The 25,081-nt window shown below is 50.1% G+C and overlaps 2 protein-coding genes across 5 annotated transcripts in view; one reads left to right on the forward strand and one right to left on the reverse strand.

Moving 5' to 3' along the window:
* Positions 1-3,224: 3,224 nt before the first annotated feature.
* LOC125154454 (group 10 secretory phospholipase A2-like) lies at positions 3,225-17,950 on the forward strand. Its single transcript, XM_047838799.1, has 4 exons — positions 3,225-3,362; positions 6,356-6,506; positions 8,220-8,326; positions 17,750-17,950. The coding sequence occupies exons 1-4, from the start codon at positions 3,308-3,310 to the stop codon at positions 17,890-17,892; spliced, it is 456 nt and encodes a 151-aa protein (XP_047694755.1). The 5' UTR covers positions 3,225-3,307; the 3' UTR covers positions 17,893-17,950.
* A 2,450-nt stretch (positions 17,951-20,400) lies between these two features.
* The window catches only part of BFAR (bifunctional apoptosis regulator), a 34,549-nt gene continuing 29,868 nt past the window's right edge, over positions 20,401-25,081 (reverse strand). For all 4 annotated transcript variants that reach the window (XM_047838797.1, XM_047838795.1, XM_047838796.1 and 1 more), the window contains 2 exons: positions 24,164-24,366; positions 20,401-21,726 (listed from right to left, as the gene is read on the reverse strand). In XM_047838797.1, the coding sequence (XP_047694753.1) occupies positions 21,534-21,726; positions 24,164-24,366 (396 nt within the window). In that variant the 3' untranslated portion in view covers positions 20,401-21,533. The remainder of the gene's footprint in view (positions 21,727-24,163; positions 24,367-25,081) is intronic.

A 25,081-nucleotide genomic window follows, 5' to 3' on the forward strand; every position in this document is an offset into this window, starting at 1 on the left:
GGTGCCCCTCAAGAGACAATCTTTATTGAATTAAAGCTTATGGCTTTGTTTCGAATCCCCCCCCCCCCGTCTGAATCACAAAAATTGAGGTTCTCATAGAAATTTGAAAAATAAAGAGATAAAAATAAGATCCAAGCAACTCCAGCCTCAGAAAATAATCAGAATCTGGGGGCGTCTGGGTGGCTCAGTCGGTTGAGCGACCTACTTGGGTTCAGGTTATGATCTCATGGTTTGTGAGTTCAAGCCCCGCATCCGGCTCTGTGCTGACAGCTTGGAGCCTGGAGCCTGCTTGGGATTCTGCGTCTCCTTCTCTCTCTGCCCCTTCCCTACTCATGCTCTGTCTCTCTCTGAAAAATAAATAAAGAGGAAAAAAATTTTTTTAAAAAGTACATTTATCATGATAAGTTCTGGGGATATATAGAATTGAATTACTATATTGTACACCTGAAGTGAATATAACACTGTACGTTAATTATACTGGAATTAAAATAAAAAAGATAATCAGTATTACATTTTGATACCTTTCATTCCTTTTTCCTATCTTTCTTTTCCTTTTTCTTCCAGAGAGCCCATGGATCTATGTGCACTGGGTATGTGCATAAAGGCATGCTTATACATGGCTCTGTCTCAGTTGTATAGTCTATAATTATAAAGGTAGGATTATACTGTAACTTTCTGCTTGTTTAAGTTTTTTTTTGTCTTCTTTTTTTTTTTTTTTTTTTTTTTTTTTTTTAGAGAGAGCATGTGAGTGCAGGAGAGGGGCAGAGGGAGAGAAAGAGAAAATCTTAAGCAGGCTCCACATTCAGCAGAGCCCAACTTGGAGCTCAATCCCACGACTCTGGGATCATGATCTGAGCCAAAATATACCTTTCTAAAGTATTTTTAAGGGCACCTGAGTAGCTTGGTTGGTTAAGTGTCCGACTTCAGCTCAGGTCACGATCTCACGGTTCATGGGTTCGAGCCCCGCGTCAGGCTCTGTACTGACAGCTCAGAGCCTGGAGCCTGCTTCGGATTCTGTGCCTCCCTCTCAGCCCCTACCCCCCTCTCAAAAATAAACAAACATTTAAAAAGTTAAAGTATTCTTAAATGGCCACTAAATGTTCTTCAAAAACATCCTCTATTAATTAGAATGGATGTGTATTCTGGCAGATGAAAATCCCACGAAGTTACTACTATCTTATTGTTGGAAACTTAGGTTGTTTCTAGGTTTTTTTTGCTCTCTGGTCATGACCAATGTGGTGCCTAAATCTTGTTTAGAGCGTTTGATTTTCTTAGAACTAGCCCCTAGAAATAGCTGGGTCAGAGCATGTGGGAGTCTGAGAATTCACAGTTCTGTTTTCCGGGGTCTCATGGGCTGGAGAAAGCACACAGATCCACAAGCTCCCCTTTAAGTGTAGAGAGTTAAGTGTAGAGGTCGTAGAAGATACCCACTTCTGTCAGACAGAAGAAGAAATCATTTCACTTAGCAAACATTGGTAGAACCTTTGATCAATGGACCCAGATGAAACCTGAAGGCGTGTTTAGACTCAGACCTACACCAGGGCACATCTCATTGGTCCATATAACTCCCCCTTGGGAAATGAGCCCGTTTCTGGCTGCATTCCATTCTGTGATATCCCCTCATCTCTTAGCACGTTGAGCTGAGGCACCTTTGCACATGATTTATAATTCTGGTTATTTTTAATGTGCTAATGGAGAAGAGCGTGACTTCAGTATCTTTGGGGATGGACCCGATGCCTCCGTTTTTTGACATAATTGTGAACCGATTATTCTGTGCACACGAGCCTTGCAGATGATGGAGGCTAACTAACCAGTTAAAGTGGTCAAGGTTGGGTACACAAGTTCTGATGCTGAGAACAGGTTTTCCTGACTTGTTAATTATAATGGACCTATGGTGGCAAGTTGGCTTTTCCTCTGTTTATATTGACTGGGAAATTCCTTGAAAGCAAAAACATTTCTCCTGGGTTTACATGGGTGACTTAATCTCCCATTGCTCGTGGGAGACCCTGAGAAGAAGATGTTTTTTTACCCCATGTTTTGGAAAGTCGGACACCCATACTCCCTGAGTGGGCAAGCCTGCATAGAACACTTTTTCTGTGTCAGGCAGGCCCCTTCTGGGTGTTCAAGAGAGGCCCAGGCCTTGCCTTGAGGGGCTCACTCCATTGGGAGGGACAGTGAACGCAGAGTGGGGCAGCTGCACGGCCTGATGTCTCAGGCTTTCATAGAAGGAAGCAGACGGTGACTGAGCACCAGGCCAAAAGGAATTTGAATCTGGACCCTCCTAATTCTTGGTTCTTCGCTTCTCTGATCCTCAGTGTCTGTCTGTGAAATGGGGACACTGGGGGTCTGAGGTTGTGATAAGATCTGGTGCCGGCTGCCCTTAGCACACCGACAGCTGATGAGCCATCGTCACCTTTGTTACTATTACCTTCACCAGAGCTCGGCTGCTGCAGGTGGGGAAGGTGGGGGGTTCCGCTGGCAGAAGTAGTTATGACTCAAAATCAACAGAAATTGCTGACTAATTTGGGTAGGGCTAGCTAGCACCAGAGACGAAGGAGAACCAACGACTGTGAGCGTCGCGATTGTCATCTGTCTCCAGTACCGAGCACCTGCTGCTGTGGTCGATCTTCCCAGGCCTCACGTCGTCGCCCCTCGCGGCCCTTCTTTGCCCCCGAGCGGATGGGAAGCCCGAGGCGAGAAGGGACAGCGGTGTGGGTTTTGCTCAGACCCGCCTGCAGCCTCGTCCCCCTCCCCCCACGACTCCAGCTCCGTCTAGGAATCTAGAGTGGGGGAGGGGGGGGGGTCGCGGAGGGTTGATTCCGAGTCACGTTTCCCGCATTTAAACTGTTTAAGATCATCAGTTCGGTTCCGCCCACCCCGCCCAAGACTTGTGCTCCTTTGGGGCGCCCAGGTGAGCGCCGGGGGGGGGGGGGGGGGGGGGCTGCAGGTGACCACCGTGAGCAGAGCCACCGTTGCACGTTGGCTCCTGGACCCAACCCGTGCCCTCCCTCCGTAATTCTCCCCAGTTCCCCGTCCGAGACCCCAGGGCCGGATTCTCCCGCCGGCCCGGCGCGCCCACTGCCCACCTGGGGGCCCAGCTGCGGAGGTCCTGGAGCGCCAGCCCCGCCCGCCCGCGTGCCGGGGGCCCCGGGGGGGGGCGGGGGGAGGTGGGGGCCGGCTGAGCCCGGGGGCGGGGCCAGGCGGGGCGTCCCGGAGCGGGTGCGCCCGGCCCAGAGGCTAGTCCCGCCGCCGGAGCGGCCCGCACCTGCAGCCGTCCCTCAGTCCGCCGCCTCTGAGCCCGCGCGTAATGCTGCCGCTGCTGCTGCTGCTGGTGCTGGGACCCGGACTCGGGCTCGGCGCGGGTGAGTGAGTGAGGAGGGGGGCCCCCGGAGGACCCGGGAGCCCCGCCGCCCCGTCCCTCTGAAACCCTCCGACCCATCAGCCTCTCCAGCGTCCCCGGAGCCCTACAGCCCCCAGCGCTCCTTCCTGGCCCCACTGCTGCTTTCCTTAGCAAGTTTCCAGGAACTCTGTCCCCCCCCTCCCCCCAAGCCCTGCCCCAGGGGCGCCCCCCAGTCACCCGGCCTGGGGTCTGTGAACCTATCCTTCACTCCACCTGTCCCTGAGGTAGGACTCCCTGGGGGACGCCTGGGAGGAACAGGGGAAGTACACAAGGTGGCTTTCTCGCCTGCCCCTGGCCATCACCCTTGGGGAGGTCTCCTCGGCAGCTGACTATTTCTGGGGTGCACAGACACAGCCACTCACAGGAAAATACACAGACGCCCACAAGCAGGGGGGCACAGGACACCTTCAGCCTCACACATGCAGACACAGGCAAAGATACCTCGGAGGGAACACACACACACACACACACACACACTCACACACACACACAAACTCACACATACCAGACAGCCCCACATAGACACACACACACACTCTCTCTCTCTCTCTGTCTCTCTCTCTCTCTCAGGCCCACGGGACACCTGGATAACCTTGGTGCTGTTGTGGGCAGACAGAGCAAACAGACCCCAGAATGACCTGCCTCACCTAAGTTGGCATGGAGGGAGTGTTTTCCTTGGTTCCAAACCCAGTGCTGGGCGTCTTCCCCATGTCTTGGTTCTGTGTAGGGCTGTGCCCAGGACCCTGAGATGCCAGAGTGTGGTCAGGTCAGGGCGGAGGACCTCTAGGGAGCGCTTTTGGGTGTGGGGTTAGGACTGGGGCCCTGTTAGATATGCTGGGACTGGGAGTGTTCCAAGGGGCTTGCTGGATCCAGGGATCAGGGGACTTTTTCTGGAAGCCCACTTCGTGCCAGCAAGATCATCTGGACCTGTCTACAGCAGAGATCCGCCCTCAAAGAGCTCCCAGTCCAGAAGGGCCACTCCCATAGGCAGACAGCAGCCCAGCGTGGTGAGGACCCCTGTGGTCACCTGGGGACCAGGCAGATTATAGAAGGAGGTGACAGGTGAGCTGGGTGAGCATGGGGTGAGGGCATTTGCAGCGAGGGGGTGTATGTGATAGGAAGTTTGACTGGAGGAGAGGGTACTGGTGAGCATGGTCCATGTGGGTTGCAGTGAGACAGGACCGCTCCTACAGGACCTCTGGGTCGTGGTGTGGCCCCCGAGCTTTATCTGGAGGGTGGGGGGAGCCACAGGCAGAGGTGTGGGCAGCTGGGAGCAGCACCTGGCGAGTTCGACAAGAGCAAGGACTGATCACCCAGAGAGGAAGGCAAAATTTTGAACTAAACTCGTTTCTACCTTTTTTGTTTAACTCATCACTCTCCTCCTGCCCCAATAAATGTGGTAATTTTTTTTTTTTCCACTGAGAAAAAACAACGGTGGGTTTAATTTTGGCCGGGACTCTTCACAAAAAGTCAGGGTGGGGCGCCTGGGTGGCTCAGTCGGTTAGGCGTCCGACTCTTGGTTTCGGCTCAGGTCATAATCTCACGGTTTGTGAGTTCGAGCCCTGCGTCGGGCTTTGTGCCAACAGTGCAGAGCCTGCTTGGGATCCTCTCTCTCCCTCTTTCTCTGCCTCTCCCCTGCTAGTGCTGTCTCTATCTCTCTCTAAATAAATAAACATTAAAAAAAAAGTCAGGGTGATGAAAACTTGTTTCAGATGAAGAGTTGAGATGTTATGGGCGGGTGGAATGCACAAACCCTCTCTGGACCCTCAGTCCCTGAGCGGTGGAGAGCAGACGCCCAGGAGTCAGGCACAACCCGGCGGGGGTTACTGCTCTGGGCCTTGCCAGCCCTGGGAATCTCCTACCCTCAGTCTCCCAATCTGTAAATGGGGTAATGGCTGCCCACAAGACAAGGCCGCTATGCTGTTGACAACAGGAGATGCCTGTAAATTGGGGAGCACAGTGCTCGATGGGAGGTGAGGTTTAAGGGATTGGTTTTGACCAAACGCCAGAGAGCAGATTCGTTGCTTCACCAGAAGGAGGAGGTGCTTTGCGATTCACGGATGCCCAGGTCACAGCGGGTTTGGGGGCCCCTGGCCCCAAGCCGTGGCCCCATTGATGCCCCTCGACTCTGTCACCCTGCCTGGCCTCCTTCCCTTGCTGTTATTGGTGAAGAGGAAGGTGTGGAGGTCATAAGCCTGGGCTGGAGCCCCCGGGTCAGATCAGGTTCCTGTTGACTGTGGGGGTTGTCCTTCCTACGCGGCTCTCCTGTTCCTCATCTGTGAAATGCAGGGCTGCGTGTCACAACTGCACGGGGATCCAGAGAATGGCTGGGCACAGGCTGCAGGGCCTTCCAATGTGGGAGCAAGCCACGCCTGGGCAGTGGAAATAAGGAGATGCAGAGGGCCCAGAGCCAGACTCTGGAGGGGACTGGTGGGGGAGGGAGGCCAGGGGAGACCCAGGGATAGCAAAGCACCTGCAGAGGAGCCCTTCTTGGTGGCAGGGACCCTGTTGAGCTCATCTCTGGTGCCCAGTGCCCGGCACAGGCAACTGGACAGATATTTGATGTGGGACTTGTGATCTGACTTCATCTGGAGTTGACTAGGGCAGGAGATTGGAAAGCCCGTGCAAAGGCCCAGTGGTGTGCTCTTTCAGATACGGTGGCTCTGGAACTTGTTTTCTCTTTCATGGCTGCCTTGAAGATAGTAATAACAGAGCTTGTCATGTGCCACGTGTTTTACATGTGTGATGTCATCTCATTCTATGAAGCGAGGTCTCCTTGTCTCCCTGTTTTATAAATGAGAAAACCAAGGCACAGAGAGGTTGAGTACATTGTCCAAGGTCACACAGCTAGGAAGGAGGAGAGGCAGGATTTGAACCCAGTCATCCAAGCCCTTCTTGGACTAGTGCCCTTACTCAAGCCCTGCCTTGCAACCTCTGACCTTTGTTTCCCCCTAGCTTCCTGGAGGTCACATGTGCACCGGCGTGGGCTTCTAGAATTGGCAGGGACCATGAATTGTGTTGGCACCCGCAACCCCCTGTCCTACATAAGCTACGGCTGCTACTGTGGCCTGGGTGGCCATGGCCAGCCCCGGGATGCCATCGACTGGTGAGTGCACGCTCTAGCCTGGGCTTAGAAGGTCCCCCACTCCCTGGGGTAGTTAAGGCCTATAAGGAAATACCCACAACTGAGGTTGCTGTTTGGACTAAGAAGATTCCAGCACATGGTACAGCCTTGCAGGAGGCTCAGGGCCTCCTGGGTAACATGGCCAATGAGGGCACACCTTGGTGTCGGCTACCCCCCAGCCAGGCTGTGGGCTGATTACTTTGGTTGACAAAAAAAAACCCCATAAAGTTGATCTTATTACGCACCAGGATCTGTCCTGAGAACCCCTCTCATCCTCACAACAACCCATTTCAGAGATGAGGACACTGAGGCAGGAGAGATGAAGTAACTTGTCTGGGGCCACATAGAGGGCAAGGGGTGGGGGCTGGGATCTGAACCCAGGCAGTGTGGCTGGATTTGTGCCCCCAATCAATGCGCTCCGCTACCATGTGAGAAGTGCCTGTTCTGTGCAAGGCTGTGGGTTTAGATCTTTCCAGACTGGCTTTCATTTATCCTGGTCATCCTTGGAGGCGGGCAGGCGGGCCGTCCCCGGAGGCTCAGGGAGGCACAGCCACCCGTCCATTTCCACACAGCTAGTAGGTGGCAGAGGGCAGAATTTGACAGTCTCTTCCCTGACTTAGAGGATTTGATTGTCAAGGACAGCTTTTGGCTCCTCCCTGCCCTTCCCCGGCTCCTGCTGCCGGCCCTGCGTGGTTGTCTGCTTTCTCCAAGCCCTCCAAGTGCAGCCCAGGCACTGCCCCCTTTGGGAAGACTTCCCCGAAGGCTGGCTGGGCCTCGCATACCCATTCTGGCCTCTGGCTCCCAGAATCCCCATCCCTTTTCCCCCACTTTCCAGCACTTCTCACCAAGCACGTGGAGTCTGGTGGCTTGTCTCTCCCCCACTAGCCTGGGGGCTCCTTGAGGGTATAGCAGAATCTGGCCGACCTCTCCCTGCAGGACCCCACCGAGGGCTCCACAGAGCGACTCCACTGGCGGCTGGAGGGAGACAATACCAGTGAATGAAGGAAGGAAGGACAGGGTTAGGGACATTTGTGGATGTTTCTCAGAATTTCACAACAGCCAGTTATTATTATTATCATTGAGATCCTCTTATGCAGCAGGCCATGGCTGGACACGGGAGACACTGTGCAGAATGGAGCAGAAATGGTCTTGTCCCCATAGAGCTCTGGGGCTCTGGCCATTGAGGAGGACAGAAGCTGATCAGTCTTCTCCGGAAAGTGAGGGTCTCATTGTAAACCTGCCCTGAAGGGAAGGACCTAGTTTTATGAGAGGGTGTAACCAGGCCGCTGTTATAGACTGGGGAGGCCAGGGGCTGGATGACATCCTGGGATGGGAGCAGTTCTTGGGCTGAGACCTGAGGGAGGAAGGATGGGCGGGAAGCTGCCCCAGGCAGAGGGCAGGTCACGTGCAAAGTCAGGAGGCACTCAGGGCTTGGCTCACTCCCAGCACAGAGAGGCGGTGGGTGTGGCTGGAGCTCAGAGACACAGAGTGAGACAGGCAGGGGCCAGGGGACTGTGCCAGGGCGCCCCACACTGGGGTCAGCAGAATCGTTTCCCGGGGTGGGGGGGATTCTTGGGGACAAATCTCGGCCCAGAAGATACTGACCCCCTGCGAGACTTCGCTTACCCGGGAGGATGGCCGAGAGGGCATCCCCGCCTCCACCCACCTGCTGGCCTGCCCGTCTGCCACCCACAGGTGCTGTCATCGACACGACTGTTGCTACACGCGTGCCGAGCAGGCCGGATGCAGCCCTAAGATGGAGCGGTACTCCTGGCAGTGCGTCAATCAGAGCATCGTGTGTGGTGAGTCCCCAGCGCCACCCGCACCCGCTTCCGCGAGTGGCCCCGGGCGTCCCAGCTGCAATAGCTCACCCCAGCTTCCAACGGTCGACACCATCCCCCGGGGGGATTTACTACAAGCAATCTTCAACACGGAGCGCTGACAAAAACAAAGAGGGGCACGCGGGTGGCTCAGTCGGTTAAATGTACAGCTTCCGCCCAGTGCATGATCTCGCGGTTGGTGAGTTCGAGCCCCGCGTGGGGCTCTGGGCTGACCGCTCGGAGCCCGGGGCCTGCTTCGGATTCTGGGTCTCCTTCTCTCTCTGCCCATTCCCCACTCGTGCTCTGTCTCTATCAAAAATAAATAAATGTACCAAAAAAAAAATGCAAACAAAGAAACCTATTTCTTTGTTGTCTGGACCAAAGCTAAAAGAGATATCACCAGATACCTCCAGCCCCCATGCCCATCCGATGGGGCCTGGGTAAAGAAACCCATGAGGTATTCTTACTGCGGGAGACAACTGTAGCGAGCGGAGGAACAAACCACAGAATGATAAGTCCAGGAAAGCACCATTTCTGTTAAAAAAAAAAAAAAAAAAGCAGCAGCAGCTTGCAAACCAGTAGCCTACTTGCTTTCCGTGGCTGCGTGTAGACACTTGCAGAGCTCAGAAAAAAGTATGTAAAGATACACTGCATGACGGGATCAGGCTGGGGGCGGCGGTGGCAGAAGGCAGTTTCACGTTCCTGTAATGTTTTCCTTCCCCCCTCCGCCCCAAAGAGAATGTCTTCATGAATTACTCGTGAATCACAGCTTAAAAAGAAAAGGAATAGGGGTACCTGGGTGGCTCAGTCGGTTGAGCGTCCGTCTTCGGCTCAGGTCATGATCGCGCGGTTTGTGGGTTCAAGCCCCGCGTAGGGCTTTGCACTGACAGCACGGAGCCTGCTTCGGATCCTCTGTCTCCCTCTCTCTCTGCCCCTCCCCTGCGTGTTCTCTCTCTCTCTCTCTCTCTCTCTCTCTCTCTCTCTCTCTCACAAATAAACATTAAAAAAAAAATGCTCTTTGAAAGAAAAAAGAAAAGGAAAGGCATACACAGCCTGAACTGTTGAAGGGTAAAGTGCCTGATCTCTGCAAATTACCCTGACAGGCATTGAAACAAAACACAATAAAAAGGTGGACAGACAGATGGGTGGGTGGACAGACGGAGGGGTAACGGGTGAAACAAAATGTCAATGGTAGCCTCTACGAGGTAGGTATGCAGATGTTCTCTGAACAGTTCTTTCAGCTTTTTTCTGGGTTTGAGATTTTCTACAACAAAATGTTAGGAAGCAAAAGCAGATGAAAGCAAAGAGCTTAGTGAGAGGGGCCCACGCCTCCCTTTCCTCACCTCCCAGCCCCAGTGGGTGAGTCTCAAGATGCAGGCCAGCTCCACCTTGGTGTGGTTTGATGACCCCCCTATGCCATAGCTCTGAGACTCTGGCCTCAAATGTCCTGCGCTAGGAGGACCAGAGGCTATGGGTTCTTTCCTTGTGAAACGGGGGTGGGGGTGGGGCGGGGAGTAGAACTTGGACTGACTTTGTAGTGTGAGTGCTCATGTCACTGGCCCTTCCTCCCTAAGGCTGAACCGGCGAAACAAGTCCGTGTTCTACAGACATCTACCACTCACCATTTGGGGACCCCGGGAAAACCCTTTCCTCTCTCTGGAACACTGTAGGCGCCTCTCTCAAAATAGGGATAACAGTATCACAGTTTGGTGTCCCGTGGGCTGCATTTATCCTGCAAACATCTTGCCTCACCTGCACAATGTTTAGAACAGTTTGAGCCAGTATTTAAAAAATCAGGGGCGCCTGGGTGGCTCAGTTGGTTGAGCATCCGACTTTGGCTCAGGTCATCATCTCACGGTTTGTGGGTTCGAGCCCCGCCTCTGGCTCTGTGCTGACAGCACGAAGCCTGGAGCCTGCTTCGGATTTTGTGTCTCCCTCTCTCTCTCTGCCCCTCCCCTGCCTGTGCTTTTTGTCTCTGTCTCTCAAAAAAAAAATAAATAAATACACATTAAAAAAAATTTTTTTTTATTAATAAAGTAGGGTTCACACTCGGCATGGAGCCCAAAGTGGGGCTTGAACTCATTATCCTGAGATCAGGACCTAGGCTAAAATCAAGAGTTGGATGCTTCACTGACTGAGCCACCCAAGTGCCCCCTCTTTCAATTCTCTTGATTTTTCTAACTGTGTGGAGGAGAAGTTCTCAGTTCATTGCTACTTCAGCTTTCACATCCCTGGAATATTTGCTGACTTTTTTTTTAAATGTTTATTTATTTATTTTGAGAGAGAGAGAGAAAGAGAGAAATCCCAAGCAGGCTCTGTGCTGCCAGTGCAAAGCCTAACGTGGGACTCAAACCTATGGACCATGAGATCATGACCTGAGCTGAAATCAAGAGTCGGATGCTTAATCACTGAGCCACCCAGGTGCCCTACTTTTTTTTTTTTTTTTTTTTTTTTTAACAGAACAGGCTTCTGGCTTGTATCCAAGAACACCAGTTCATCAATTTAATTCTGGCTTGAAAAAAAATTCTTCCTATCTACCCATCCATTTATCTACTTATCTTTACCTCCAAGTGGCATGCATTTAATGAGGATAATTGTAACAGAATCTATCCTAACCTTACTGTACATTTTATAGGCCCAGCCACTTCTGAAATTAAAAGAACAATAAAACAGCAGTTAAAAATGTTAAGTGTCCCTCAGGGCAATCTTACTGGTTTTTGTTTGTTTTTTAAACAAAGCAGTAAGAAAAGAACTGGGGCATTTATTTAAAAAAAAAAATTTTTTTTTCAACGTTTTTTATTTATTTTTGGGACAGAGAGAGACAGAGCATAAACGGGGGAGGGTCAGAGAGAGAGGGAGACACAGAATCGGAAACAGGCTCCAGGCTCTGAGCCATCAGCCCAGAGCCCGACGCGGGGCTCGAACCCACGGACCGCGAGATCGTGACCTGGCTGAAGTCGGACGCTTAACCGACTGCGCCACCCAGGCGCCCCAGGGGGCATTTATTTTTAAGATTACCTTCTGATGGATGGATGATATTTTCAATTTATAGCTTCCTTTCAGTTAAAAAGTGGAATCCATTTTATTTTATTTAAAAAAATTTTTTTTACTGTCTATTTATTTTTGAGAGAGACAGAGAAAGAGACAGCATGAGCAGGGGAGAGGCAGAGAGAGTGGGAGACCCAGAATCCCAAGCAGGCTCCAGGCAGAGCTGTCAGCACAGAGCCCGACGAAGGGCTCGAACCCACAAACCGTGAGATCATGACCTGAGCCAAAGTTGGATGCTTAACCAGCTGAGCCACCCAGATGCCCCTAGGTTCACCCATGTTGTAGCAGGTAGCTAAAACTCCTTCCTTTTTACGGATGAGTAACACTCTGTTTGTAGGGATCAACCACATTCTGTTTATCCATTCATCTGTTGGTGGACATTGGGTTCTTCACACCTTCTGAGTACTGGGAATAGTGCTACTCTGAACATTCGTGAACAAGTATTTGTTTGAGTGCCTGCTTTTATTTCTTTGGGGTACATCACTGCCAGTGGGATTAACTGGGTCATCTGGTAATTCTCTGTTTTACTTTTCGAGGAGCCACTCAACTTTTCTACAGCAGCCACACCACATCACATTCTCATTCAGCTGTGTCTGAGGGATCCAGTTTTTCCACGGCGTTATCAACGCTTGTTATTTTCCATGGTGTTTTGTTTGTTTGTAGTAGGGGTGATGTGTGTGCCTCAGTGATTCTGGTGTGCATTTCCCTAATGGCTAATGCCCTAATGAGCGTCTTTTCATGTGCTTGTTTGGCCGTTTTTATATTTTCTTTGGAGAAATGTCTATTCAAGTCTTTTGCTCATTTCATTCATTCATTCATTCATTCATTCATTCATTCATTCTTAAAGTTTCTCCTTTTAAGTAATCTCTACACCCAACATGTGGCTTGAACTTGCAACCCCAAGATGGAGAATTGCGTGCTGTACCAACTGAGCCACCAGGCTCCCCTTAGCTCATTTTTTTTTTAATGTGTGCTTTATTTAAAAGATTTTTTTTAAATTTTGTTTATTTACTTTTAGAGAGAGAGAGGGATGCAGAGAGAGACAGAGAGTGAATCCCAAGGAGGCTCCATGCTCGTCAGCACAGAGCCCAACTCGGGGCTCAAACTCACAAACTTTGAGATCACGACCTGAGTTGAAATCAAGAGTTAGGTGCCTTAAAAAAATTTTTTTAAGTTTATTTATTTTGAGAGAGAGAGAGAGAGAGAGAGAGAGAGAGAGCGAGCAGGGGAGGGGCAGAGAGAGTGGGAGAGAGAGAGAATCCTAAGCAGGCTCCACACTGTCAGCACGGAGCCTAATGTGGGGGTTGAACTCACGAACCATGAGATCATGAGCTGAGCCAAAACTAAGAGTCGGACACTTAATGGACTGAGCCACCCAGGTGCCCCACCCCCTTTGCTCATTTTTAATTGTGTTGTTTTTATTGTTGAGTTATAGGAGTTTTTTATATATTGTTGGTCCTGGATTCTTATCAGATACATGATTTGCAAATGTTTTCTCCCAGGTTGTAGGTTCTCTTTGCATTTTATCAATAACATCTTGAATGCACAAAAGTTTTAATTTTGATCAAGTCCAGTTTATCTATTTTGTCTTTGGTTGATCAGGTTTTTGGTGTCCTAAGAATCCACTGCCAGATCCTACGTCATGAAGACTTACCCCTCTTTTCTTCTGATAGTTTTATAATTTGAACTCTTACATTTAGGTCATCGATCCACTTTGAGTTCATGTTTGTATATGGTGTGAGGTAGGGGTCCAACGTCATCCTTTTGCCTGTGGGCATCCAGTTGTCCTGGCACCATTTGTTGAAGAGATTCATCTTTCTCCATTAAAGAGTCTTGGGACCCTTGTTAAAAATCACGTGGCCCTAGATGGATACCTCCCTGAACTTCCATTCCCTTACCTGGAAGATGGGTGTTGTACAGATGAAAAAGGGGCTTATGACATGAGAAACAGATCCGATGGGGGTTGTTATTCTCTCTCCTCCCTTCTCCAGCTGTCCTCCTGATCTGAACCTCTCTCTGACCCCTGCCACCTCCACCAGAGAAAACAGAGGCTCTGGCATGACTCTCCATTAAGCCCGCAGCTTCTGTGCTGCAGGGAGGAAACCGTCAGAGCGGTTACCCGAAGGCTGGTCTTAGATATTCATGGGCTCTCAGCTGTATCTCCCTAGCATGAATCAGCATTTGGCACAGAGCAAAGCTGAATTAGTATGGAGACATGGTATCAGTTTTTAGGAGCCGAGAGTACCTCAGACATCCTCTCCTTCAATCCTCTTACTTAGAGTTGGGGAAGCTGAATGAAGGTCAGGGAAAGAAGTGTCTCACCTAATGTGGTGGTCACGTGTCTACTCCCAGGCACATCCCCTGTCCCCCTCCCATTGTGAGCAGAGAGAGGAGGTGAAATAGGGCTTGCCTGGGAAAGCTGTTAAAGATCTCTGCCTTCTCCCTCCGACCTGCATGTTTCCCTTGCCCCTAATCATATGAAAGTGATGTCTATAAAATATTTATTGGTGTGTCTGCTGGTGGAGCCCATGGCTGTTTACAGACCTGTCCTCCCTGAACCAAACGAAAAGAACCAAAATATCTATTCTGCATTTTAGGGGGGCTAAAAATATTCTCTTATTCTGTTTGGAGATATTCCGAACATAGCTGTTTACCTAATTACAGGTGTTGCCCATTTTCCATTTATGGGCCTGGCTTCAGTATATTAACATTTTTTTAAGCCTGTAATAATATTTACTGGCAGGCCTTTATTTTAAACTTAATCCTTGGGGGCTGCTTTTCCTTTAAAGTTTTTGTTATTCCTGTTTTTAAAACATGTTTATTTATTTTGAGGGAGAGAGAGAGACAGCATGGGCAGGGGGGGGAGGGGAGGGGGGTGCAGAGAGAGAGATGGAGAGACAGAATCCCAAGCAGGCTTTGTGCTGTCAGTGCAGAGCCTGGTGCGGGGCTTGCTCCCCCGAACCGTGAAATTATGACTTGAGCTGAAATCAAGAGTTGGACGCTTACCTGGCTGAGCCACATGGGCACTCCCAAGTTTTTATTATTCTTGGATAATCTGATGCTGTTGCTTTCCTAAGGCCATGGAGCAGTGAGGCCAAGTCTTGCTTTTGAGAGGAACTTTCTTGCTCAGGGAAAAGGGTAAGAGCATTAGGCAGGTACAGGCATGGGGTCAGCCGATCCTGGGCTGGAATCCGGGTCCCCCCTCTGCTTAGTGCTGTGACTTTGGACAAGTTACTGAACCCCTCTGAGCTCCTCTTTCCTCAGCTGTAAAATAAGGGTAATAAAATTTAGGTGCTGGGCTTGGATGAGAATTGGAAACGGCATATGGCTTTGCTATTGTTCTCCCACCAGATGGTAAGAATCTGCTCCGTGCCCGGCTTCATGCTAGGCTTTGAGCGGGAAGGAGAAGCAGGAAGCTATAGTCTAAGAGGAGGAGAGGGAAATCGTGTCTGTGCTAATTGCTATTGTAAGTGCTGTGTTGGAAAGCTAAGGCAGGAGAAGTATCATACCTGCTACGAGGTGGATGAACCTTGAAAAAGTCATGCTGCGAGAAAGGAGCCAGACGCAAAAGGTCACCTAATGTGTGATTCCACTTATGTGAAAGGTCCAGGATAGGGATAGAGACAGAAAGCAGATTCGTGGTTGGCAGGACAGACTGCTGGGATTCAGGTAAGGGATCATGGGGAGTGACTTCTGAATGGGAGTGACTTCTAAATGGGGTTTCTTCTGGAAGTGATAGAAATGTTTCGGATCTAGATAGAAGTGATGACTGCGCGATGTGAATGAACTAAATTCCACTGACTTGTGCACTGGAAAATGGTAAATATTGTTATGGGAATTTTGCCTCAATAAAAAATGCAGCAGAGCAGGTGGGGGACATTCTTTTCTTTTTAAATTTTATTGTTTGTTTGTTTGTTTATTTATGAGAGAGTGCAAGCAGGGGAGAGGGGCAGAGGCAGAGAGAGAGACAGACAGGGAGGAAGAGAGAGAGAGAATCCCTAGCAGGTTCCACCCTCAGTGTGAAGCCAGATGCAGGGCTCAATCCTGTGACCCTGGCATCATGACCCTAGCCAAAACCAAGAGTTGGACATTCAACCGACTGAGCCACCCAAGCGCCCCAGGGATACTCTTTTAGACCCTGGGTGCAGTTGTGCAGATAAATACCTTTAATCAAGTCTGCTCACAGCAGGGCCTGGGAAGATGATTTCCAGAGAGTGCCTGCCTTCTGCCTCCTGTCATCCTGTCCCTCCCTCCTGGTGCAGCCAAGCCTTCTGGCTCTCTTGCTTCACCTTGCGATGGTCTCCGAGGAACATTTTACTTTAATTTTTTTCTTAAAGGAAGGAAGTTCTTTTTTTTTTAAATGTTTTTTAAAAAAATGTTTATTTTATTTTTGATTGAGAGAGAGACAGCATGAACAGGGAAGGGGCAGAGAGAGAGGGAGACACAGAATCCGAAGCAGGCTCCAGGCTCTGAGCTGTCAGCACAGAACCCGATGAGGGCTCACACTCATGAACTGCGAGATCATGATCTGAGCTGAAGTTGAACGCTTAACCGACTGAGCCACCCAGGCGCTCCTAAAGTTTTTTTATTTAATTATTTGCTTCAGAGAGAGAGAGCACAAGTTAGGGTGGGGCAGAGAGAGGAGGACAGAGGATCCAAACAAAGCAGGCTCTGTGCTGACAGCAGGGAGCTCATGTGGGGCTTGAACTCATGAACTGAGAGATGGCGACTGAACCCTAGGTTGGATGCTCAAACGGCTGAGCCCCCCAGGCGCCCCTCCAAGGAACACTTTAAGAACGGATCCTTAAGGAGGTCAGCTGCAGCTTACTGAGTGCCTGTTGTATGCTCTGCATTTTACACGTTGGGTAAAATGACCTGTTGGGTGTTTTCTCACTCTCCCAGAAGCCCTTAGAAGTAGGTATTATTAGTATGCTCACGTTGGCCTGAGGAAACATCTGGAAGGGGTGAAATGATGTGTCTGAAGGCACAGAGCTGCTACATCCGTGGCTGAGCCGGTTAACTCCAAAGCTGGTGCTTCACGGTGCCTCTGGAAGGAAATTTGGAAGGATTTAATGGCGGGTGGGTTTTATATTTACATCTATGTGAATAACTAAAAGCTAGCACTAAAAGGCCACGGGTGGCATGGTTGGGGGGGGGGGGGATTTCCAAAGCTGTTTCAGGCATTATACCTTCTAGATTAGTAAGATACCACTTGAAGATCATCAAATCATTCTAGTCCCAGGTCGGGAATCTCTAGTGGGAGGATCACCAAGGTAGAAGGAGACTTTGGGTGGCTGCCTCTGTGCCAGGCAGGTCCTGGGCTGGTGGGGACAGATGGACACTCCAGAAGGAGCCTGTGGAAGCGATGTGGAGAAAGAAGGCAGAGATACGCGGGTGGAGCCAACGTTGACCGAGTGTACGTCCTGTGCCAAGCCCTTCTGGGTGCTTTCTGTGGGAGTTGTCACTCAGGCTTCCCGGGAGCCCTGCCAAGTGGGTATGCCCCTGGTTTTCCAGGAGGATTTGGCTCCGAAAGCTTAGGCAAGATCACACAACCAAGAAGTAGCAGAGCAGGTACCCCAGAAAAAGCTCTAGATGGTTCCCGGGCACCTACCTACTGCTTATCAGAATGGATCCTCAGATGAAGGGGTATGCAAATATATATACTATATAGTACATATATATATACATGTATATATATACACATATATAGTACATATATATACAATATATATGTGTGTATATATATAGTATATATATAGTATATAGTATAGTATATATAGTATATAGTATATATATAGTATATATAGTATATATATATATAGTATATATATATACTATATATATGCAAATATATATACTATATATACATATGTATATGTATATATAGTATATACATATTCATACAAAATGTTTTGGGGGAGAGACACAGAGAGGCAGAGAGAGCCTCAAGCAGGCTGCACACCCCAGTGTGGACCCCGACGTGAGGTCAATCTCACGAACTGTGAGATCATGACCTGAGCCGAGATCAAGAGTCGGACGCTTCACCGACTGAGCCGCCCAAGGCTCTCCCCAAAGCGGTGTGATATTGATGCAGAAGAGAAGCCGAAAGGTCGCACGGACTTTGAACTTTGCATCTGAAAACGCTTCCCTGGCCACTTCGATTTCCTTTTCTGTAAAATGGGTTGGACGCCACCTCCCTCCGGAAGCTGCCATGACGGAGATCACGCGGTGACTTGTCCTGTGTCGCATAGATGCGACGTATGACGCTTCCCGCCTCCAGCGTCGTTGGCTTCCCTAGTGCCTGTTCTCGAGTCTCTGCCACCTCCTGCTCTAACTCAGTCTCCCCACTTCTTCCAGGACCCGCGGAGAACGAATGCCAAGAAATCTTGTGCAGGTGCGACCAGGAGATCGCTAACTGCTTAGCCCAGACTGAGTACAACCTAAAGTACTTACTGTACCCGCGTTTCTTGTGTGAGACAGACTCGCCCAGGTGTGACTGACCAGCCTGACGTGGAATGTTCTTTTGCACGAGGAAATAAAACCCTTTTTCACTCATCAGCAGCTGCCTTCAGTTCTTGGCAGGAGGGAACGAGGCCGAGTGTGAAGGCTGCAACCCTTGTTTGCTTTCTCTCCCGGAACTTGGGCTGGAGCCTGTGTGGTTTCCAGTTGAAGGTCAAAAGTCCCATGCTTATTTTATACAAACCACAACCGTGCTTGTGGCTGTATTGGGTTTGGTGCCATTTTTGAGGCTCGCCCTTTATATGAAAAGGGCTGAACTCGGTCTTCTAACCTGCTCCTGATGGCGGGTGGTCAAACGTGAAGGAACACCCACCGTGTGCCTGGCCTGGCTCTGGGTTTCTGGACGAGGCCGTAAACAAGGTGCTCGCTCTTGGGAAGATCTAGTCTAGGAGTTAGGAGCTTAAGAAAGAATATTCTTTCCCATCCCTCTCTGCCTAATGGTTGAACTTCCTGATTACAGAAGTGGTATATAGTCAGTGTTTACAAAGATAAAGGAAAACAAAGACAAATATAAAGGAGGGGAGAAAAATCACTTCCACGATCCAGAAAAACCACTTGTGGCATTTCTGTGTGCTACTGTCATTGTTTTCTGTAATGTTCAAAAATGCAGTGGAGACCATCACATGGGATTTTTCTAAGTTTTTCCCCAGGTCATTAAAAAACTTTTGATAACTTCATTTTAAAAAACGTTTTATTTATGAGAGAGAGAGAATCCGAAGCAGGCTCCAAGCTGTCAGCACAGAGCCCGACGCAGAGCTCGGACCCACAAACTGTGAGATCATGACCTGAGCCAAAGTCGGACGCTCAATCGACTCGAGTCACCTAGGCACCCCCAGAATTTCATTTTAAATGGTTACGTACTGTTTTATAGGTTGCCGACTTTGGGGTACTGGTGATGTTTCCAGTTTTGATCGATTGTTGATGTGATGAGGATGCTTGTGAATCTTTGCCACACCCCACCACCCATGTTTTCATTGTTCCTTAACCCAGAGTAGGGGCCGAGGGCAGGCGGCCCCAGCACGGGAAACTCTGGCCTGAAGATTATTTTGAGCTGAAGCAACAGAGACCCTGCAGGCTCAACAAGAAACCCCTGCCCCTCCCTTAACTACCTTGAAGCATCTAAATTGGGGTCTGTCCTAGAATAAGGGTTATTACCAGAGATAAATTTTATCTGAATGGCCCATCTGTATGGCAGGGCAAACATCTCATTACCAGACATCAACTCTTCTTGCCCCGTGAAAGGCATGCCTTCCCTTTGAAGTCCCACACCCCTACCCCCTTCTCCTTAGTTCAGGATGGACATAAAGGCCTCGTTTTGCCCGTCTTTGGAATATCCATGCCCGTGTGGCTCCCCCGTATGTACCAAGTTAAATTTGATTCTCTGTCTCCTATGAATCTGATTCTTACTCGACCTGGAAGGACCCTGAATGGGATCAGGAATTCTTGCTCCCTGACAGCAGATTTGCAGAAGTGGAGTGTTTGCATCAAAGGGTCTGAATGTTTTTGACCAACACCTCCTTCTGATGTACCCAACCCGCTATGATCGAGCGGGTCTGAGGGAGGAGGCGGCCAGTGGCCCTTGCCCTGACTGTACCTGTCTCTGCTCTGGCAATAAGAAGCCAGAGTCTGGCCCAGTCTGCTTGCTCTAGGCCAGTCTTTGCCCCTCCTCCTTCGCAGGGCATATGTGGCTATTACACACTCATCTTTGGAGCAGGATGTGGGAAGCAGGTGGGGACAGCGTGAGGCCACAGGGTGCAGGTGGGGGCACTGGACTGGCAGTGTGGCCTGGGCCCAGCTCCACCAATGCCAGCCAGCCTCCACGTGCTCATCTGGACAGGAGAACGGTGGCTCAGCCAGGCACCAGACCAGCGATGTCAAATACTGTGCGGTGTCTCCAGACCTGTCGCTGTCCGTGAAACACGCAAAGTCAGGCAGCCCTGGGGCCTGACGAGCAAACGCAGGAGGTAAAAAACACTGTCCCTCCTTTCACTTAAGACACCTTGGGGTGGCTCCTTGGTTCCATGTTCACAGCAGGCTGGGGGATTTAAGCGTGACTAGTAGGTTGGTCAGGCAATGCAGATTTTCTGCACAGTTTCTAAGCAATTTTTTCTCTATATAGAATTAAAAAGATTTTTTAAAAAGTTTACTTATTTTGAGAGGGGGCGGGGGAGAAAGAGACAGAGAGAGAGTGAGAGGGAATCCCAAGTAGGCTCCACTCTGTCAGCCCATGTGGGGCTCAAACTCGAACCGTGGGACCATGACCTGAGCTGAAGTCAGACGCTTAGCCGACCGAGGCACCCAGGCGCCCCTAAAATGTTTTTTAATGTTTACTTGGGGGGGGGGGGCGAGAGAATCCCAAGCAGGCTCCCCGCTATCAGTGCAGAGCCCCATGCGGGGCTTGAATTCACAACCTACGAGATCACGACCTGAGCCAAAATCAAGAGTCGGACGCTCAACCAACTTGAGCCACCCAGGCGCCCCTATAGAACTTTTATCTATATAAAAATCTTTATTTTACTTTCAAGTGATTTCTTCAAACCTTCAGATGCAAAGTTTGAGTGAAATCTTCAAAGATCAAAGGAGTAAACGAGTGGTTCACAGAGTCACAAAACTTACCTCTGGGGCCAATCTTCAGATGGCTCAAATTCACACTTGATGTCTTCATACCAGAAAGAAATAAGGGCCCTGCCTCATCTTATTCATATTTACAACTACAGCACTTGGTGTAATCATATCTTGCTGTTTTATACATCAGAACAGGACAATAAGAGAATACAGTGTGAGGTCAAAGTACAAAATGTTTCCTTGAACATAAGGGCTCTCCTGGATTTTACAGATTAAATTCCTGAAAACCAACCACATAAACCCCCACACAGTAATTTTAAGTGGCACTGAGGCAGCGCGGCCTGATGAGAATGACCCTCCATTACTGCCTGACTTCGTCCTCGACACCCCCCTGGGAGTTAGGGATCCAAAGTTGCAGTGATTAAATGCAGAGAACACTGACGACAGTCTGACCACCACTCCGTCTCGAACCCTTTTAGAGGCTTCCATCTGAAAAACCTACCACCTCTTTAATAATACAGAATCGTCCATCGGATTTGGGCTTTTCCTCCGTATTTTTTATGCGCAACTGTCTGTGCCTATGACAAAATCTTTTCCCGTTTTCCTAAATTTGATTCAGAGGACAGGCCTGACCCCAGCAAGCCTGGTCTCAGGCTCAGCCTTGTGCTGCCAACTCGCCCTGGGAGCCTCTGTCCGTCGCTGAGGTCAGGGCAAGCGGGACTGCTGACCCAGCAGCCTTCTGAAGTCGCCAGACTGCATCCTCTGGGGACCCCGAGTCCCTGACAGCCCCGGTGGACAGGGCCTCCCAAGTCCCTGTGAGGAGGGCGGCTGGGGGGAGAGGTGCTGTCGCTGTGTCAGCCAAGCTCTGGGATGTCAGTCCCCGCTGCCACGATGCCGCAGGCGGAGGGACAGAGGACCTGGTTGTAGCCTCTGACAAAGCAGCACCTTGTTCGCGGGGCGGAGAAACAGGAAGTCCACTCCCCCACCCCCTACTCGAGCATCGGTGCGCACATGTCGAGGAGGCTGGAAGAATCCTTCAGAGCCTGGGCACTGCCAGTCACAACACCTGGGTTTCCAGCCGTCGGACTTCCTTGACCACAAGATCGATATTAATAATTGGGTTGAAGTACAGGGCCCAGTAAAATAGACAGTTGCAGACAAACTGAGGAATGAGGGGCCAGAACATGGCCACAAAAAGCCCCTGTGTCGATACTTTCCAAAAATGGCTCCACATCCTCTGAGGCACAGTCCTGTAAAAAGAAGAGAAGCCTCTGAGAGGTGGACTTGTGACGGGGTCTCTTGTGACGACGCCCAAGTGCTCGGACGCCGGGCCTTTATCCTGATGCACAGCCTGGCTGCCTGTGCTGCGCCGACCTTGCTTCTTCTCCCCTGGGGCCTGAGACGCACCTCTGCCTGACCGACCCATCTTCCACCCCCAGGAGGCAGCCCCACACCAGGTGGGGGCCCCCCAGCACAGCCCCACCTGCTTCATCGCTGTCGCACTTGTATGTATCTCACAGACACGGTTTCTCTGCGAGGCTGTAGGCCGTCAGGGTCCAGACTGTCTTCTCTTTTTGTTTTTTGTTTTAAATTTTTTTTTTTCAACGTTTATTTATTTTTGGGACAGAGAGAGACAGAGCATGAACAGGGGAGGGGCAGAGAGAGAGGGAGACAAGAATCGGAAACAGGCTCCAGGCTCTGAGCCATCAGCCCAGAGCCTGACGCGGGGCTCGAACTCCCGGACCGCGAGATCGTGACCTGGCTGAAGTCGGACGCTTAACCGACTGCGCCACCCAGGCGCCCCTGTTTTTTGTTTTAATGTTTATTTACGTTTGAGAGAGAGAAAGAGCACAAGCGGAGGAGGAGCAGAGAGAGAGGGAGACACAGGATCTGAAGCAGGCTCTGGGCTCTGAGCTGTCCGCACAGAGTCTGACACGGGGCTCAAAACCATGAGCCGTGAGACCATGACCCGAGCCGAAGTCAGACGCTTAACTGTCTGAGCCACCTAGATGCCCCCAGACTGTCTTCTTTACCAAAACATCTGCAGTGCCCAGCAGAGAGCCTGGGACAGAGCGGGGGCTCAACTAACTGTGCATGAATGAACCAACAGGAGATTCTTGTCAGGTTTTTGGAACTGTTTATAGGGCTGTTACTGACTGACGAGGCCAAGAACTCTGAGTCATGGGATGTTTAAGGCCGGTGCGATGCTGGTGTGGGGCTGTGTTACTTCTACCTGTCTAGAAGCCACCCCCTTTCTTCTGGAAATGCCTTCTGAGTTTTCCTTCTGGGGGCCTCCTTCCTCATTCTTTGCCACGTGGCCTCGGTGGGGCTAATGAAGCCAGCCCTTGGTTGGGGGGTGAGAACAGGTCCTGAGCCTGGATAAGGAGAGCCTGGCATGACTCTGCATCATGTGGGAGGTCTGGGTGGGCATGTGACCCAGGCTGGGCCAATCAGAGCAAAGGAGCATGTGCCCCCCCCCCCCACCCCCCTTGCCTGACTGTCAGTGCTATGGGGAAAGAAGTGCCCTCTCTCCACCAGGGTTGCTGAGCTGCTCAGATGTATGCCCGGAGTGACTAAGGGCCCTGCATGAAGTCAGCTGAGGCTGAACAACAACACAGCAAAGAGAGGGAGAGGGCGAGTCCTGATGACAGCATTTGGGTCTCTGGGTCCAGCCATGCGGGAAGCCTTGACTGGGCATTTCTCTTTTTTTTTTTTTTTTTTTTTTTTTTTTTTTTTTTTTTAATTTTTTTTTTTTTCAACGTTTATTTATTTTTGGGACAGAGAGAGACAGAGCATGAACGGGGGAGGGACAGAGAGAGAGGGAGACACAGAATCGGAAACAGGCTCCAGGCTCCGAGCCGTCAGCCCAGAGCCCGACGCGGGGCTCGAACTCACGGACCGCGAGATCGTGACCTGGCTGAAGTCGGCCGCTTAACCGACTGCGCCACCCAGGCGCCCCGGGCATTTCTCTTTTTAAGAAAGCCAATTTAGGGGCACCTGGGTGGCTCAGTCCGTTAAGCGTCTGACTCTTGGTTTCAGCTCAGGTCCTGACCTCACAGTTCGTGAGTTCAAGCCCCGCATCAGGGTCCAGGCTGACAGTGTGGAGCCTGCTTGGGATTCTCTCTCCCTCTCTGCCCCTCCCCTGCTTGTTCTTTCTGTTTCTCAAAAATAAAGAAATAAACTTAAAAAAAAAAAAAAAAAGGAAGGAAAGCCAACCAAGAGGCACTTGCAACCAAGAGTCCCGGCCCAACTCTCTCATTTTATGCATTAATCTAGAGAAGTTATTAGTGTCCCGGCTGACGGCACAGCAGGATTAGAACTCATGCCTACAGAATTCCTCACCAGATCTCCTTCTGCTCTACCCTACTGCCCCTTTCCATAAAGCACCCTCTTCTCCTCACTTACGTATTCCTTCATCAAACCCTTCACACACACCCCCACCCCCGGGAATGACATGGTATTTCTTACACGGGGAGAAGATAAATGGAGACACACTTGTCCAAACCTGCCCCCCCCCCGCCCCCAGACACGAGGAAATTTTCCCATCTGCTGCTTAAGCCACATCTACAAATCAGAGCAAGGGGTGTTTTCACGTCTGCGTAATCAAGAGGACTCTTCTACTACCTGGGACCGCTTTCTCAGAAGTGCCTGCTGCTCCTGCCACCTCCAGTGTAAACACACACTTACTTCAGTTCACTTCGTGACCAGATCCTCCAAAAGGAGAATAATTCCAGAACCGAGAGTAACATGGCATTGACGATGAGAAAACGTGATGTCCAGTAATGGACCTCCAGCCAGTCCCAAGCAAATTCAGCAATCAGCTGGTATGGAAGGAAGGAGTATTTGACAAGGAATTCTCTCCATTGCTTCCAGGTGGGCTCTCTTAGATCCTTTAGAATAACATAAAAGTAAGCAAAAGGTGGACACAAAAAATCATTAGGATTGACTCTTATGGATTATACTGCAGTCGTCACGGTGAACTTTACATTTACTAAAACACACAGATATCCAACAACGTAACACGAAATTTTCCACCCATCGACTCACCTTTTAAGAATCTTATACTGGATAAATGTTACTGAGGAAGCTGAACAGAGATGCTGGTTATGGAATTGTGGAAGCTCAGAAGTAAAAGTAAAAAAACTCCAAAGCCTGAGTTATAAATAATGAGGGTGCAGGGGCGCCAGGGTGGCTCAGTCAGTGGAGCATCCGACTTCAGCTCAGGTCACGATCTCATGGTTCTTGAGTTCGAATCCTGCGTCGGGCTCTGTGCTGACAGCTCAGGAGCCTGAAGCCTGCTTTGGATTCTGTGTCTCCCTCTCTCTGCCCCTCCCCCACTCGCGCTTCTGTCTCTGTCTCTCTCAAAAGTAAATAAACATTAAAAAATAAAATAAAAAAAATAAATAATGACGTTGCAATGAATGGAAATTAACCAGTTTTAAAATTTCTTCATCACTGCATGGGTAGCTCAAACGATTTCCTAAATTCAACATCTTTGCTGTGGTAGGATAACAGATCATGGGAAAATTAAACATACACTTTGAGAAAGTAATTTTGGGGAAAATAAAAAACTCACTACAGTTATTAGCAGATGATAAACCAGAG

This window comes from Prionailurus viverrinus, chromosome E3 (assembly GCF_022837055.1).
Source record: "Prionailurus viverrinus isolate Anna chromosome E3, UM_Priviv_1.0, whole genome shotgun sequence".
NCBI classification, from domain to species: domain Eukaryota; kingdom Metazoa; phylum Chordata; class Mammalia; order Carnivora; family Felidae; genus Prionailurus; species Prionailurus viverrinus.

What these genes read in the sequence shown, in the direction of transcription:
- LOC125154454 (XM_047838799.1), top strand. Translation starts at nt 3,308, where the DNA reads ATGCTGCCGCTGCTGCTGCTGCTGGTGCTGGGACCCGGACTCGGGCTC. An exon ending in CGGACTCGGGCTCGGCGCGG is followed by an intron (nt 3,363 to 6,355) that starts GTGAGTGAGTGA and finishes GTTTCCCCCTAG; the next exon opens with CTTCCTGGAGGTCACATGTG. An exon ending in CCCCGGGATGCCATCGACTG is followed by an intron (nt 6,507 to 8,219) that starts GTGAGTGCACGC and finishes TGCCACCCACAG; the next exon opens with GTGCTGTCATCGACACGACT.